Source organism: Schistocerca cancellata, chromosome 11 (assembly GCF_023864275.1).
Source record: "Schistocerca cancellata isolate TAMUIC-IGC-003103 chromosome 11, iqSchCanc2.1, whole genome shotgun sequence".
Classification (NCBI taxonomy): domain Eukaryota; kingdom Metazoa; phylum Arthropoda; class Insecta; order Orthoptera; family Acrididae; genus Schistocerca; species Schistocerca cancellata.
In genome coordinates, this window is record NC_064636.1 from 108,125,108 (window position 1) to 108,139,499 (window position 14,392).

The 14,392-nt window shown below is 43.9% G+C and overlaps 1 protein-coding gene across 1 annotated transcript in view; it reads right to left on the reverse strand.

The window, feature by feature from the left end:
• Positions 1 to 4,494, reverse strand: part of LOC126108454 (speckle-type POZ protein-like) — a 152,480-nt gene extending 147,986 nt beyond the window's left edge. Inside the window, exon 1 of the mRNA XM_049913667.1 lies at positions 4,377 to 4,494. Coding sequence (XP_049769624.1) covers positions 4,377 to 4,410 — 34 coding nt within the window. The 5' untranslated portion in view covers positions 4,411 to 4,494. The remainder of the gene's footprint in view (positions 1 to 4,376) is intronic.
• Between the last annotated feature and the right edge of the window lie 9,898 nt (positions 4,495 to 14,392).

Genomic DNA, 14,392 nt, shown 5'->3' on the forward strand with positions numbered 1-14,392 from the left:
CTGCCCTCACGTTGCCTAATGTCTACTGAGGTCGCTGATATGGAGTAGCTGGCAGTATGTGGCAGCACTATGCACGTAATGTCAAAGACGTGTGTTTTTTGTGGGTGTCCGGATACTTTTGATCACACAGAGTAAGTATCAAAGCCTAGCAATAGTTTCACAAATGATTACAGCAAAAACAACGGGAATATATCTCGTGAGCGAAATATGTCCCGTTACTTTAGTTTCCTTGCTTTCCGACTTCAGGTAACGTACCTGATTAGCAAGTTCCTTTTGTGAGTGTAGTATATCACAATTGTGTTGCATAAGGCTGATTTTCAAAACGACCCAATTTTAAATCGCAAACATGGAAGAAGGTCAAAACGAGCTTCAAACCTTAGTAGAATGAGTGTTATGCATGGCTTGAGTGAGTTACGTTCTTGCGAATAACAGCAGGATACCACAGGCTGCAAAACAATGTGAATGCAGTGTGCAATTTATCACATGAACTTTTGGAACATGCGGTTAAGATGAAGGTGATGGAACCTAGTGAGCCCAGAGCCAATGTAAACAAGAATCAAGAACAGATCTGCAAATCCAGGCAAGGAGATACACGCAGTTTTAACAGTGCAATACACAATGCAGCTGAATGGTTGTGTGCGCTATATCACTTAAAATGCGTATTTTAGTAACACAGAAGTAAAAATACGACAAAAGCGGCGTGTAAATTTTCATGGCTGTTGCTCGGGTTGCTCATGTCAGCCAATCACAGCACAAGATGCATGACGCCATTGAAACATCACTGTTTCGTTACGCGAAGTCAAAAATGCCACGGTTTGAGCAGACAGAACATTAAGCACTTGAAATTTTAAAATGGAAATACAAAAAACATTAAGTATGCATCAAATATATGTGGCGGGGTAGGGGGGGTTAAACACATTACCTCTAGATTTTTATCTTGCAGTTAGCTTTTGATGTTATTTAGTAGTTGATTATGAAACGCAGAGAAGATACAGTATGTTTACGTTTGGCTAGACTGCGATATTGTCCCCCCCCCCCCCCCCCCCGCACCACTTTCTCAAATCTTAGTGCTGCTGACAAGGGAACCTCCCCATCGCACCCCCCTCAGTTATAGGTTGGCACAGTGGATAGGCCTTGAAAAACTGAACACAGATCAATCGAGAAAACAGGAAGAAGTTGTGTGGAACTATGAAAAAAATAAGCAAACTATACAAACTGAGTAGTCCATGCGTAAGATAGGCAACATCAAGGACAGCGTAAGCTCCCGAGCGCCGTGGTCCCGTGGTTAGAGTGAGCAGCTGTGGAACGATAGGTCCTTGGTTCACGTCTTCCCTCAAGTGATAACTTTACTCTCTTTTTTTCGCAAAGTTACGATCTGTCCGTTCATTCATTGATGTCTCTGTTCACTGTAATAAGTTAAGTGTCTGTTTTGCGACCGCACCGCAAAACCGTGCGATTAGTAGACGAAAGGACGTGCCTCTCCAACGGGAACCGAAAACATTTGATCGCAAGGTCATAGGTCAACCGATACCTCCACAGGGAAACACATCTGATATATTCTATACGACACTGGTGACTGCATGTGCGTCACATGACAGGAATATGTTGTCGATCCACAAAACTTGCACACTTGGCGAATGGGTCAAAAGATTCTTCTACCTTGCCCGATTTAGGTTTTCTTGTGGATGTGATAATCACTCCCAAAAAAGTGATGAAAACATAAGAGTTTGTCACAAACTGCAGCAAATGAATGCAACAGTTTTCTCTGTGCTCCGTCAAAACATGTTTTTTACGTTTTCAAATGTTTCCGTGCGTAGACCGTCAAATCCTGCATATGTCCAAGCAAATCTGAACATGTCCTGGAATGTAGAATGAAGGCTTTCACGACTGGGTGACATGGCTGTTGATATACTTTGCGGGATGTGAGGTCGTGGTCCAAGAACTTTTCTGCTCCTTACGTTTCGTCCAGGACTGCGCTGGACTTCCTCAGAGGCGCTGCTCCGCTGAGTCGGCAAGACTCAGTGGAGCAGCGCCTCTGAGGAAGTCCAGCGCAGTCCTGGACGAAACGTAAGAAGCAGAAAAGTTCTTGGACCACGACCTCACATCCCGGAAAGTATATCAACAGCCATGTCCTGGAATTTTGGAGAGCGAAGTTGATTATGTGTGAATGCCTGAACTTTGATAATAGTCTGAAAATAAAAAATTAAACTTTTCACTCGAGGGAAGACTTGAACCAAGGACCTCTCGTTCCGTAGCTGCTCACGCTAACCACGGGACCACGGCGCTCTTAAGTTCACGCTCTCCTTGATGTTGCCTAGCTTGCACAAGGTCTACTCAGTTTGTATATTTTGCATATTTTTTCATAGTTCCACACAACTTCTTCCTGTTTTCTCGATTGATCTGTGTTCAGTTTTTCAAGGCCTATCCCTGTGCCAACTTATAACTAAATCTGACGGGGGTGCGATGGGGAGGTTCCCTTGTGAGAATGATCTGTAGTTTAGCCTGAGGTCTACGTTAGTTTGCGACCTTCCCCAGGATGGAAACCACGAGGCATGCCAGGTCTGGATAATACGTCTTAGGTTAAGACCACTACCATAAATGAATAAATTGCACGCTTATTTTGTAAGTAAGCATCGTAAAATGAATACATTCCACCCTTTCCACATTGCAGACTTGTCTGTAAACATAAAATCATTGCGTTTCTCTTATAGCATGCGACCTGTGCGCACTAGTCCGCAAACAGATAAGTAATACTCCACCTTTGGGATGTAAGGCATATCCTTCAGGAGGCTCTGGTTACATGACATAGATTAATGCAACTTGCACAAAATAAACACGTCCACCATTAGATCGTAAGTTAAAATCTTTCGGGAGGTATGGGTTGTATGTCTTAAGTTAAAACCACTACCATAAATCAACAAATACCACCCTTATATTGTAAGCAAACATTGTACACTTGTCCACACACAGATATCACTGTATTTTCCAAAAACACATGACGTGTGTAAACTCGTCGGGGTAGGCGGAATTTTGTATATGTAAACAAGCAGCCATGCAACTTTATGCAATAGCTGCAACAGCAGTTAAGTATAAAGCCATTCTCCTGTAATAAGCTACAAGTCCAAATGACGATAGTACAAAATCCACTATTAATAACAAGTTCGTTTGTGTGGCCATCATCCGCTGCAAGCACAGAAATATTTGTTTCATGAAAAAAAAAAAAAAAAAAAAAAAAAACACCTTTTCTTGCTGCAATGTATTTCATTTCTCACAGGCGCATTTCGCTTTTAACTTTAAGGTATCATCAGTTGGATTTCCAGTAATAGTTTTGTTTTGATGTGAGATATTTGTAGAGTATAAAACAGTTCACGTCTCGTTTTTCACGTGAATAAGTGGTTACTTAGATAATCATCTTGAGGTTGAAGCTCTTTTGACTGTGTTTGCTTTAACGATACATATGTTTTTGGATGGGGGTCCGCCTTTAGCAAAACAATTTTGTTTTTTGTCCCAAACATTTTTCACTGCAGTTGCAGCATCATCATTGTCTTTTTTTTAGTTTATGGTGTTAAACGCAAGGAATGTTTTTTACTGTTTATGTACATGTAAATATTAGTTTTTAAATCGTAATTACTAATTTTTGACGGTACCATGTGGTAAGAAGGTATGAATACATAATTTTATATGCTCTTCAAAAACCTGTAATTACGATTTGAAAACTAATATTTACATGAATATAAACAGTAAAGAGCATTTCTTATGTTTAACAGCCATAAAATAAAAAAAAAGAACACTGATGATGCTGCACCTGCACTGAATCATGTTTAGGACAAAAAACAAAATTATGTTTTACTAAAGGCGGACCCCATCCAAAAACATATGTATGGTTACTTAGAGTTCTTCGCGTTTTTTGGTTGGCATCTGCGTTTCTCTGCTCTGGTCACATGGTGAAAGTTGACTATAAACATGCTTACGCTGCGTAAGTGAAGTTATAGTGGGGTCTCCAGCATGTGACCAGACGAAAGGAAACACAGATTCCAACGACAAACGTGAAGAACTGTAAGTACACTTATTTACACAAAAAACGAGCCGCGAATTGTTTTATAATGACAATGTTTATATGACATATCAAAACGAAACTGTATCATTCTAGATCCCACTGAAGCAGCCTTTAAGTAAATGGCGAAACGGGTCTGGGAAATATAAAAATACATGGCAGCAAGAGTAGATGGTTTTTACCTACGGAACAAATATCCACCGTGCAAACTAGCCGCCAACCCGAGATGGAAACAAAGAAGACAAGAAAGAATAGCAGTAGGAGGCACCGACAGGCAGGGAGAAACAGCCCCAGAAATACTGTTACGTTGCAGCGCACTCACTTCTCGCCTTGTGCTGACCTGGCGCCGCACACATGGTTCCACCTCACAGCTGCGCCTCTCGCTAGCAACTAGCGCTGCAGAGGAGGCTAGACATCAACTACGACAGCTGCCGGCCGAGACAACGGCGTTGCGTCTGACGTCACATACCGCTGCGTTGTCAGCTCACCCATCTTACGCTTTCTGCAACGAGCACACGCGTCTTCTATATACGGTGGCAACATCGCTACATCTACATCTACATTTATACTCCGCAAGCCACCCAACGGTGCGTGGCGGAGGGCACTTTACGTGCCACTGACATTACCTCCCTTTTCTGTTCCAGTCGCGTATGGTTCGCGGGAAGAACGACTGTCTGAAAGCCTCCGTGCGCGCTCGAATCTCTCTAATTTTACATTCGTGATCTCCTCGGGAGGTATAAGTGGGGGAAGCAATAAATTCGATACCTCATCCAGAAACGCACCCTCTCGAAACCTGGCGAGCAAGCTACACCGCGATGCAGAGCGCCTCTCCTGCAGAGTCTGCCACTTGAGTTTGCTAAACATCTCCGTAACGCTATCACGCTTACCAAGTAACCCTGTGACGAAACGCGCCGCTCTTCTTTGGATCTTCTCTATCTCCTCCGTTAACCCGATCTGGTACGGATCCCACACTGATGAGCAATACTCAAGTATAGGTCGAACGAGTGTTTTGTAAGCCATCTCATTTGTTGATGGACTACATTTTCTAAGGACTCTCCCAATGAATATATAGGAACATCGATGTTGACACAGAAAAGCATCGATGTTAATCCTCTAACGGTAAGGTGAAGTTTCCTGACATAAACGGTAAGGTGGGGCTGGATCAGACCCCAACCCTCCAAATATCGATTTTTCGGGGTAAAATAAAAAATCAATAATGGGAAAAAGTTTAATTATCAATTAAACACATATAATATTTGTTATAACAAGTTTTTTATTTTTATAATCAATAAATAAGAATATAAAGTACTTCGGAAAAAAATAGGAATGTGATTGCAAAATAATAATACCTTAATAGACATATTCTCTATAAAATTATTGAAAACATAGTAAAAATCAATAGATTCAGTCATCAACTAGAAACTTGAGTGCTTTAGAAATTCTACAGATAGGAACTAAATGAGGAACATCTGTTACTACTTGTAGAAAATAATTAGTGTGTCAGCAGTTTCGAAATATAAAGTTCTCAATAATAAATGTCTTTGTACACATAATGTAATAGGTGATTTCTGAACAGTTTTCTGCATCGATATTGTCGTCATCCTCTGACTCAGCCTCCTGTCGGAGAAACTCGTTGTATATCTCCTCAGGAGTTCTAAGGAGCTGATTCGCCATTTTAGTAAGATACTAGAAGAGAAAACAAAACTTAGATGTAATATAAACATCAATATGGGGTTGAATCCTCCCCACAAAAGAAACTAATGAGTGTGACGTAAACAGTAAGGTGGGGTAGGATCCAACCCGAGCGCGGGTAATGTAGGTGCAAAAATGGTTCAAATGGCTCTGAGCACTATGGGACTTAACATCTGTGGTCATCAGTCCCCTAGAACTTAGACCTACTTAAACCAGACTAACTTAAGGACATCACACACATCCATGCCCGAGGCAGGATTCGAACCTGCGACCGTAGCAGTAGCGCGGTTCCGGACTCAGCGCCTATAAGGCAATGTAGGTTTCGGATAGAGAGGGTAGCTGCAGGCCACTCACCACACTCACGTGGCCAACTCGGCGTTCTCGGGACGACTGGCTGCTAGGGTAGCTGGAACCACAGCGCTCTCACAAAAGGGAGGGGGGAGTTATAAACAAAACAGACTCGCTGGGGTCGGGTCCAACCCCTACCTTACCGTTAGAGGGTTAAAAAAAAGCATCGCTCTTGAAAACGATACCTCGATGTTTTTACGATGTTTCAAAATGGTTCAAATGCCTCTGAGCGCTATGGGACTTAACATCTGTGGTCATCAGTCCCCTAGAACTTAGAGCTACTTAAACCTGACTAACTTAAGGACATCACACACATCCATGCCCGAGGCAGGATTCGAACCTGCGACCGTAGCGGTCGCGCTGTTCCAGACTGTAGCGCCTAGAACCGCTCGGCCACACCAGCCGGCTTACGATGTTTCTATATGTTTTACAAATATTAGAAAAATCAGGCTGAAATAATTTTATTTTTAAGTAGCATAATAAAAGACCGTAAGTTGTGTGATGAGAGACATTGTAGAAGACAAAGGAACTACTTCACATATCTACCCATATACAGGGTGGTCCATTCATCGTGACTGGGCCAAATATCTCAAGAAATAAGCGCCAGACGAAAAAACTACAAAGAAAGAAACTTGTCTAGCTTCAAGGGGGAAACCAGATGGCTCTATGGTTGGCCCGCTAGATGGCGCTGCCATAGGTCAAACGGATATCATCCGCATTTTTAAAAAATAGGAACCCCTACTCAATATTACATATTCGTGCAGTACGTAAATATGTGATTCTTTTAGTTGGACCACTTTTTTCGCTTTGTGATAGATGGCGCTGTAATAGCCACAAACATATGGCTCACAATTTTAGACGAACAGTTGGTAACAGGTAGGTTTTCCATTTAAAATAGAGAACGTAGGTACGTTTGAACCCTTTATTTCGGTTGTTCCAATGTGATACATGTACCTTTGTGAACTTATCATTTCTGAGAACGCATACTGTTGCAGCGCAATTACCTATAAACACCACATTAATGCAACAAATGCTCAAAGTGATGTACGTCAACCTCAATGCGTTTGATGCATTTGGCAATACGTCTAACGACATTCCTCTCAACAGCGAGTAGTTCACCTTCCGTAATGTTCGCACATGCGTTGACAATGCACTGACACGTGTTGTCAGGCGTTGTCGGTGGATGACGATAGCAAATATCCTTCAACGTTCCCTACAGAAAGAAATCCGGGGACGTCAGATCCGGTGAACGTGTGGGCCACCGTATGGTGCTTCGACGACCGATCCACCTGTTATGAAATGTTGTTGTTGTTCTGGTCTTCAGTCCCGAGACTGGTTAGTTGCAGCTTTCCATCCTACTCTATCCTGTGCAAGCTTCTTCATTTCCCAGTACCTACTGCAACCTACATCCTTCTGAATCTGCTTAGTGTATTCATCTCTTGGTCTTCCTCTATGATTTTTACCCTCTACGCTGCCCTCCAATACTAAATTGATGATCCCTTGATGCCTCAGAACATGTCCTACCAACCGATCCCTTCTTCTGGTCAAGTTGTGCCACAAACTTCTCTTCTCCCCAATCCTATTCAATACTTCCTCATTAGTTATGTGATCTACCCATCTAGTCTTCAGCATTCTTCTGTAGCACCACATTTCGAAAGCTTCTATTCTCTTCTTGTCCAAACTATTTATCGTCCATCCTTCACTTCCATACTTCCAAATTTGTTAACATCGAGTATAGATTTAAGTGTCAGGAAGTCGTTTCTGAAAGTATTTGTATGGAGTGTAGCCATTACACTCCATACAAATACTTTCAGAAACGACTTCCTGACACTTAAATCTATACTCGATGTTAACAAATTTCTCTTCTTCAGAAACGCTTTACTTGCCATTGCCACTCTATATTTTATATCCTCTCTACTTCGACCATCATCAGTTATTTTGCTCCCCAAATAGCAACACTCCTTTACTGCTGTAAGTGTCTTATTTCCTAATCTAATTCCCTCAGCATCACCCGATTAATTCGACTACATTTCATTATCCTCGTTTTGGTTTTGTTGATGTTCATCTTATGTCCTCCTTTCAAGACACTGTCCATTCCGTTCAGCTGCTCGTCCAATTCCTTGCTGTCTCTGACAGAATTACAATGTCATTGGCGAACATCAAAGTCTTTATTTCTTCTCCTTGGATTTCAATACCTACTCCGAATTTTTCTTTTGTTTCCTTTACTGCTTGCTCAATATACCGATTGAATAACATCGGGGAGAGGCTACAACCCTGTCTCACTCCATTCCCAACCACTGCTTCCCTTTCATGCCCCTCGACTCTTATGAAATATGCCATTCAGTACTACTTCAACCGCACGCGAGGTATGTGCCGGACATCCGTCATGTTGGAAGTACATCGCCATTCTGTCACGCAGTGAAACATGTTGTAGTAACATCGGTAGAACATTACATAGGAAATCAGCATACATTGCACCATTTAGATTGCCACCGATAAAATGGGGGCCAATTATCCTTCCTCCCATAATGCCGCACCATACATTAACCCACCAAGGTCGCTGATGTTCCACTTGTCGCAGCCATCGTGGATTTTCTGTTGCCCAATAGTACATATTATGCCGGTTTACGTTACCGCTGTTGGTGAATGACGCTTCGTCGCTAAACAGAACGCGTGCAAAAAGACTGTCATCTTCCTATAATTTCTCTTCTGCCCAGTGGCAGAGCTGTACACGACGTTCAAAGTCGTCGTCATGCAATTCCTGGTGCACAGAAATATGGTACGGGTGCAATCGATGTTGATGTAGCATTCTCAACACCGACGTTTTTTAGATTCCCGATTCTCGCGCAATTTGTCTGCTACCGATGTGCGGATTAGCCGCGACAGCAGCTAAAACACCTGCTTGGGCATCATCATTTGTTGCAGGTCGTGGTTGACGTTTCACATGTGGCTGAACACTTCCTGTTTCCTTAAATAATGTAACCATCCAGCGAACGGTCCGGACACTTGGATGATGTTGTCCAGGATACCGAGCAGCATACATAGCACACGCCCATTGGTCATTTTGATCACAATAGCCATACATCAACACTATATCGACCGTTTCCGCTATTGGTAAACGGTTCATATCACGATGCAAATACCGTCCGCACTGGCGGAATGTTACGTGACACCACGTAGTTATACGTTTGTGACTATTACAGCGCTATCTATCACAAAGCGAAAAAAGTGGTTCAACTAAAACATTCATATTTCTTTACGTACTACACGAATATGTAATAAAAAATGAAATAGAAACTGCTAAGTACAGGTATGGCCATTCAGTTTAATAAGCAATGTGATAAAAGGGGGCTAGTCCCTAAGTATATGAAAGCCTATATTAATTTCGCAAATTGTAAAAAAGATCCCAAGTTTTTTAGACGTGTAGTAAAAAATCTCATTTCTGATCATGTTAAAAAGCTATACGCTAAAAAAAATGTTTTCGATGAAGACGCATATTATCTGTATTTAAAGCTCACAAATATCTTCCGTATTAATTACAATTTTAACTTTGCAATTTCTGGATATAGATTAACGAACATTTAGAAATATGTAAACAAGGTATATTGAGTAAGCACGAAAAGAAACTTGGTAAACTTTTTTTGTCTGTTTCCTGCTGAAAAATGTCCTCAAAGAAAAGCAGCCATGTATTTTATAAAAGAATTTTAAATAAGACTAACTTACTTTTGCACAGAATGAAACTGCCTTACTTGTAAAGGCCTAAAGTACAATGTCATGCCCAAGTTGGCAGACAAAAATGCAATAGAAATTACGCTTGTCGACCTAAAAACTCGTCTTGATTGTATAAAAATGGCTTATTCATGTCAAACTAGAATTGCCTTGGACGTAGCTAATGTTGTTAGTAAAAACACGGCCTGTTTTCAAAATGTTACGCATAACGATAGAAAATTCGTTAAATCTCTTGCTCTTTGATTATTGCCTACAATTCTGAATATATTTCTAAAACATTAGATTTTTCAACGGAAATAATATTTCGGAACTGCTTGAGGATCCGACTACGGAATTACAAAAAGAAGTCAGGTCAGCCATCAGTGACGCAAAATTTGTAATCAAACCTTTCCGTAAGAAAATGCTTATCAATATGCATCGTCAGTCCCCAAAACTTCATTCTCAATTCAAAATTCACAAACCTAACCATCCAATAAGTTCGATTTCTAATAGTATGAAATATCATGATTTAGCCAAATTTCTTTATGAAACTGAAAAAATCTTTCATTTTCGAGAACAATTATTCCATCCCCAATAGTCACGCCTTAGCCCGTAAAATAAAGATTTATAATGCAGTACAGATACCAAGTTAACTAGACATCAAAACTTTTTATGCAAACGTTCCCATACAATAAAACGCTTACAGCCGTAAGAAAAAAATTACATTTCAAAAAATAACTTTCAGACGAACAAATCACTGACTTTATGAATCTAATTACAGTCGTAGTCAAATACAACTACACTCCTGGAAATGGAAAAAAGAACACATTGACACCGGTGTGTCAGACCCACCATACTTGCTCCGGACACTGCGAGAGGGCTGTACAAGCAATGATCACACGCACGGCACAGCGGACACACCAGGAACCACGGTGTTGGCCGTCGAATGGCGCTAGCTGCGCAGCATTTGTGCACCGCCGCCGTCAGTGTCAGCCAGTTTGCCGTGGCATACGGAGCTCCATCGCAGTCTTTAACACTGGTAGCATGCCGCGACAGCGTGGACGTGAACCGTATGTGCAGTTGACGGACTTTGAGCGAGGGCGTATAGTGGGCATGCGGGAGGCCGGGTGGACGTACCGCCGAATTGCTCAACACGTGGGGCGTGAGGTCTCCACAGTACATCGATGTTGTCGCCAGTGGTCGGCGGAAGGTGCACGTGCCCGTCGACCTGGGACCGGACCGCAGCGACGCACGGATGCACGCCAAGACCGTAGGATCCTACGCAGTGCCGTAGGGGACCGCACCGCCACTTCCCAGCAAATTAGGGACACTGTTGCTCCTGGGGTATCGGCGAGGACCATTCGCAACCGTCTCCATGAAGCTGGGCTACGGTCCCGCACACCGTTAGGCCGTCTTCCGCTCACGCCCCAACATCTTGCAGCCCGCCTCCAGTGGTGTAGCGACGGGCGTGAATGGAGGGACGAATGGAGACGTGTCGTCTTCAGCGATGAGAGTCGCTTCTGCCTTGGTGCCAATGATGGTCGTATGCGTGTTTGGCGCCGTGCAGGTGAGCGCCACAATCAGGACTGCATACGACCGAGGCACACAGGGCCAACACCCGGCATCATGGCGTGGGGAGCGATCTCCTACACTGGCCGTACACCACTGTTGATCGTCGAGGGGACACTGAATAGTGCACGGTACATCCAAACCGTCATCGAACCCATCGTTCTACCATTCCTAGACCGGCAAGGGAACTTGCTGTTCCAACAGGACAATGCACGTCCGCATGTATCCCGTGCCACCCAACGTGCTCTAGAAGGTGTAACTCAACTACCCTGGCCAGCAAGATCTCCGGATTTGTCCCCCATTGAGCATGTTTGGGACTGGATGAAGCGTCGTCTCACGCGGTCTGCACGTCCAGCACGAACGCTGGTCCAACTGAGGCGCCAGGTGGAAATGGCATGGCAAGCCGTTCCACAGGACTACATCCAGCATCTCTACGATCGTCTCCATGGGAGAATAGCAGCCTGCATTGCTGCGAAAGGTGGATATACACTGTACTAGTGCCGACATTGTGCATGCTCTGTTGCCTGTGTCTATGTGCCTGTGGTTCTGTCAGTGTGATCATGTGATGTATCTGACCCCAGGAATGTGTCAATAAAGTTTCCCCTTCCTGGGACAATGAATTCACGGTGTTCTTATTTCAATTTCCAGGAGTGTATTTCGAATGTAAAGTAGCCTGTTTGTATTTGCGGCTACTAGAGAGCACCTTTGGTATAACGTTCACCTGCCCGCAAATTGCTAACGCCGGCGCCTCAGTCTGGTGCTACCGCAGCTCGACATGTGGTGCAGCCCTTAGTGGCCTGCCTCTATGTTTTCTATTTTAATACTTTGCGACTAAACCATTATCACTTCATACACAACTGGCCATTAAAATTGCTACACCACGAAGATGACGTGCTACAGACGCGAAATTTAACCGACAGGAAGAAGATGCTGTGATATGCAAATGATTAGCTTTTCAGAGCATTTACACAAGGTTGGCGCCGGTGGCGACACCTACAACGTGCTGACACGAGGGAAGTTTCCAGCCGATTTGGCCGGCCGGGGTGGCCGAGCGGTTCTAGGCGCTACAGTCTGGAACTGCGCGACCGCTACGGTCGCAGGTTCGAATCCTGCCTCGGGCATGGATGTGTGTGATGTCCTTGGGTTAGTTAGGTTTAAGTAGTTCTAACTTCTAGGGTACTGATGACCTAAGATGTTAAGTCCCATAGTGCTCAGAGCCATTTTGAACCAACCGATTTCTCATACACAAACAGCAGTTGTTGTGCTGCCTCGTGTAAGGAGGAGAAATGCGTACCATCACGTTTCCGACTTTGATAAAGGTCGGATTGTAGCCTGTCGCCATTGCGGTTTATCGTATCGCTACATTGCTGTCCGCGTTGGTCGAGATCCAATGACTGTTAGCAGAATATCGAATCGGTGGTTTCAGGAGGGTAATACGGAACGCCGTGCTGGATCCCGACGGCCTCGTATCACTACCAGTCGAGATGACAGGCATCTTATCCGCATGGCTGTAACGGATCGTGCAGCCACGTCTCGATCCATGAGTCAACAGATGGGGACGTTTGCAAGACAACAACCGTCTGCACGAACAGTTCGACGACGTTTGTAGCAGCACGGACTATCAGCTCGGAGACCGTGGCTGCGGTTACCCTTGACGCTGCATCACAGACAGGAGCGCCTGCGATGCTGCACTCGACGACGAACCTGGGTGCATGAATGGCAAAACGTCATTTTTTTCGGATGAATCCAGGTTCTGTTTACAGCATCGTGATGGTCGCATCCGTGTTTTGCATCATTGCGGTGAACGCACATTGGAAGCGTGTATTCGTCGTCGCCATACTGGCGTATCACTCGGTGTGATGGTATGGAGTGCCATTGGTTACACGTCTCGGTCACCTCTTGTTCGTAGAATGAAGGCTTTCACGACCGGTTGACATGGCTGTTTATATACTTTCCGGGATGCGAGGTCGTGGTCCAAGAACTTTTCTGCTCCTTACGTTTCGTCCAGGACTGCGCTGGACTTCCTCAGAGGCAAGACTCAACGGAGCAGCGCCTCTGAGGAAGTCCAGCGCAGTCCTGGACGAAACGTAAGGAGCAGAAAAGTTCTTGGACCACGACCTCGCATCCCGGAAAGTATATAAACAGCCACCTCTTGTTCGCATTGACAGCACTTTGAATACTGGACGTTACATTTCAGATGTTTACGAGCCGTGGCTCTACCCTTCATTCGATATCTGCAAAACCCTACATTTCAGCAGGATAATGCACGACCGCGTGTTGCAGGTCCTGTACGGGCCTTTCTGGATACAGAAAATGTTCGACTCCTGCCCTGGCCAGCACATTCTCCAGATCTCTAACCAACTGAAAACATCTGGCCGAGTAACTGGCTCGTCACAATACGCCAGTCACTACTCTTGATGAACTGAGGTATCGTGTTGAAGCTGCATGGGCAGCGGTACCTGTACCCGCCATCCGAGCTCTGTTTGACTCAATGCCCAGGCGTATCAAGGCCGTTATTACGGCCACAGGTGGTTGCTCTGGGTACTGATTTCTCAGGATCTATGCACCCAAATTGCGTGAAAATGTAATCACATGTCAGTTGTCCAATGAATTTCCCTTTATCATCTGCAATTCTTCTTGGTGTAGCAATTTTAATGTCCAGTAGTGTATATGCCAGTTTTATGCCAGTTTTAAATGTTTCATTTCTGATGAAGGGAATCTTAGAAACGGCCGAAACCTAGTCAAAATGACTTCACTTTCGCGATCGAGGGCTGCAATTGTTTTAATTTTACCTTGTAACGATCGCTGACAACGCAGCCATATTTAAAGCTTTAAGATGAGTAACTGTCTTTGTAAAATATCATGGCGACAAATGATTTTTGTGTGGTGTCGTTTGGGAAGTGTATCGTTGCTTAACACACGAAAACTGAATACCACGTCATATTACGGTTATCCTCCACCAAATAAATAATACGTATCTTGTGTGGTGGTGCTTCTCAATGCTGCCGTAGGTTCATCTTG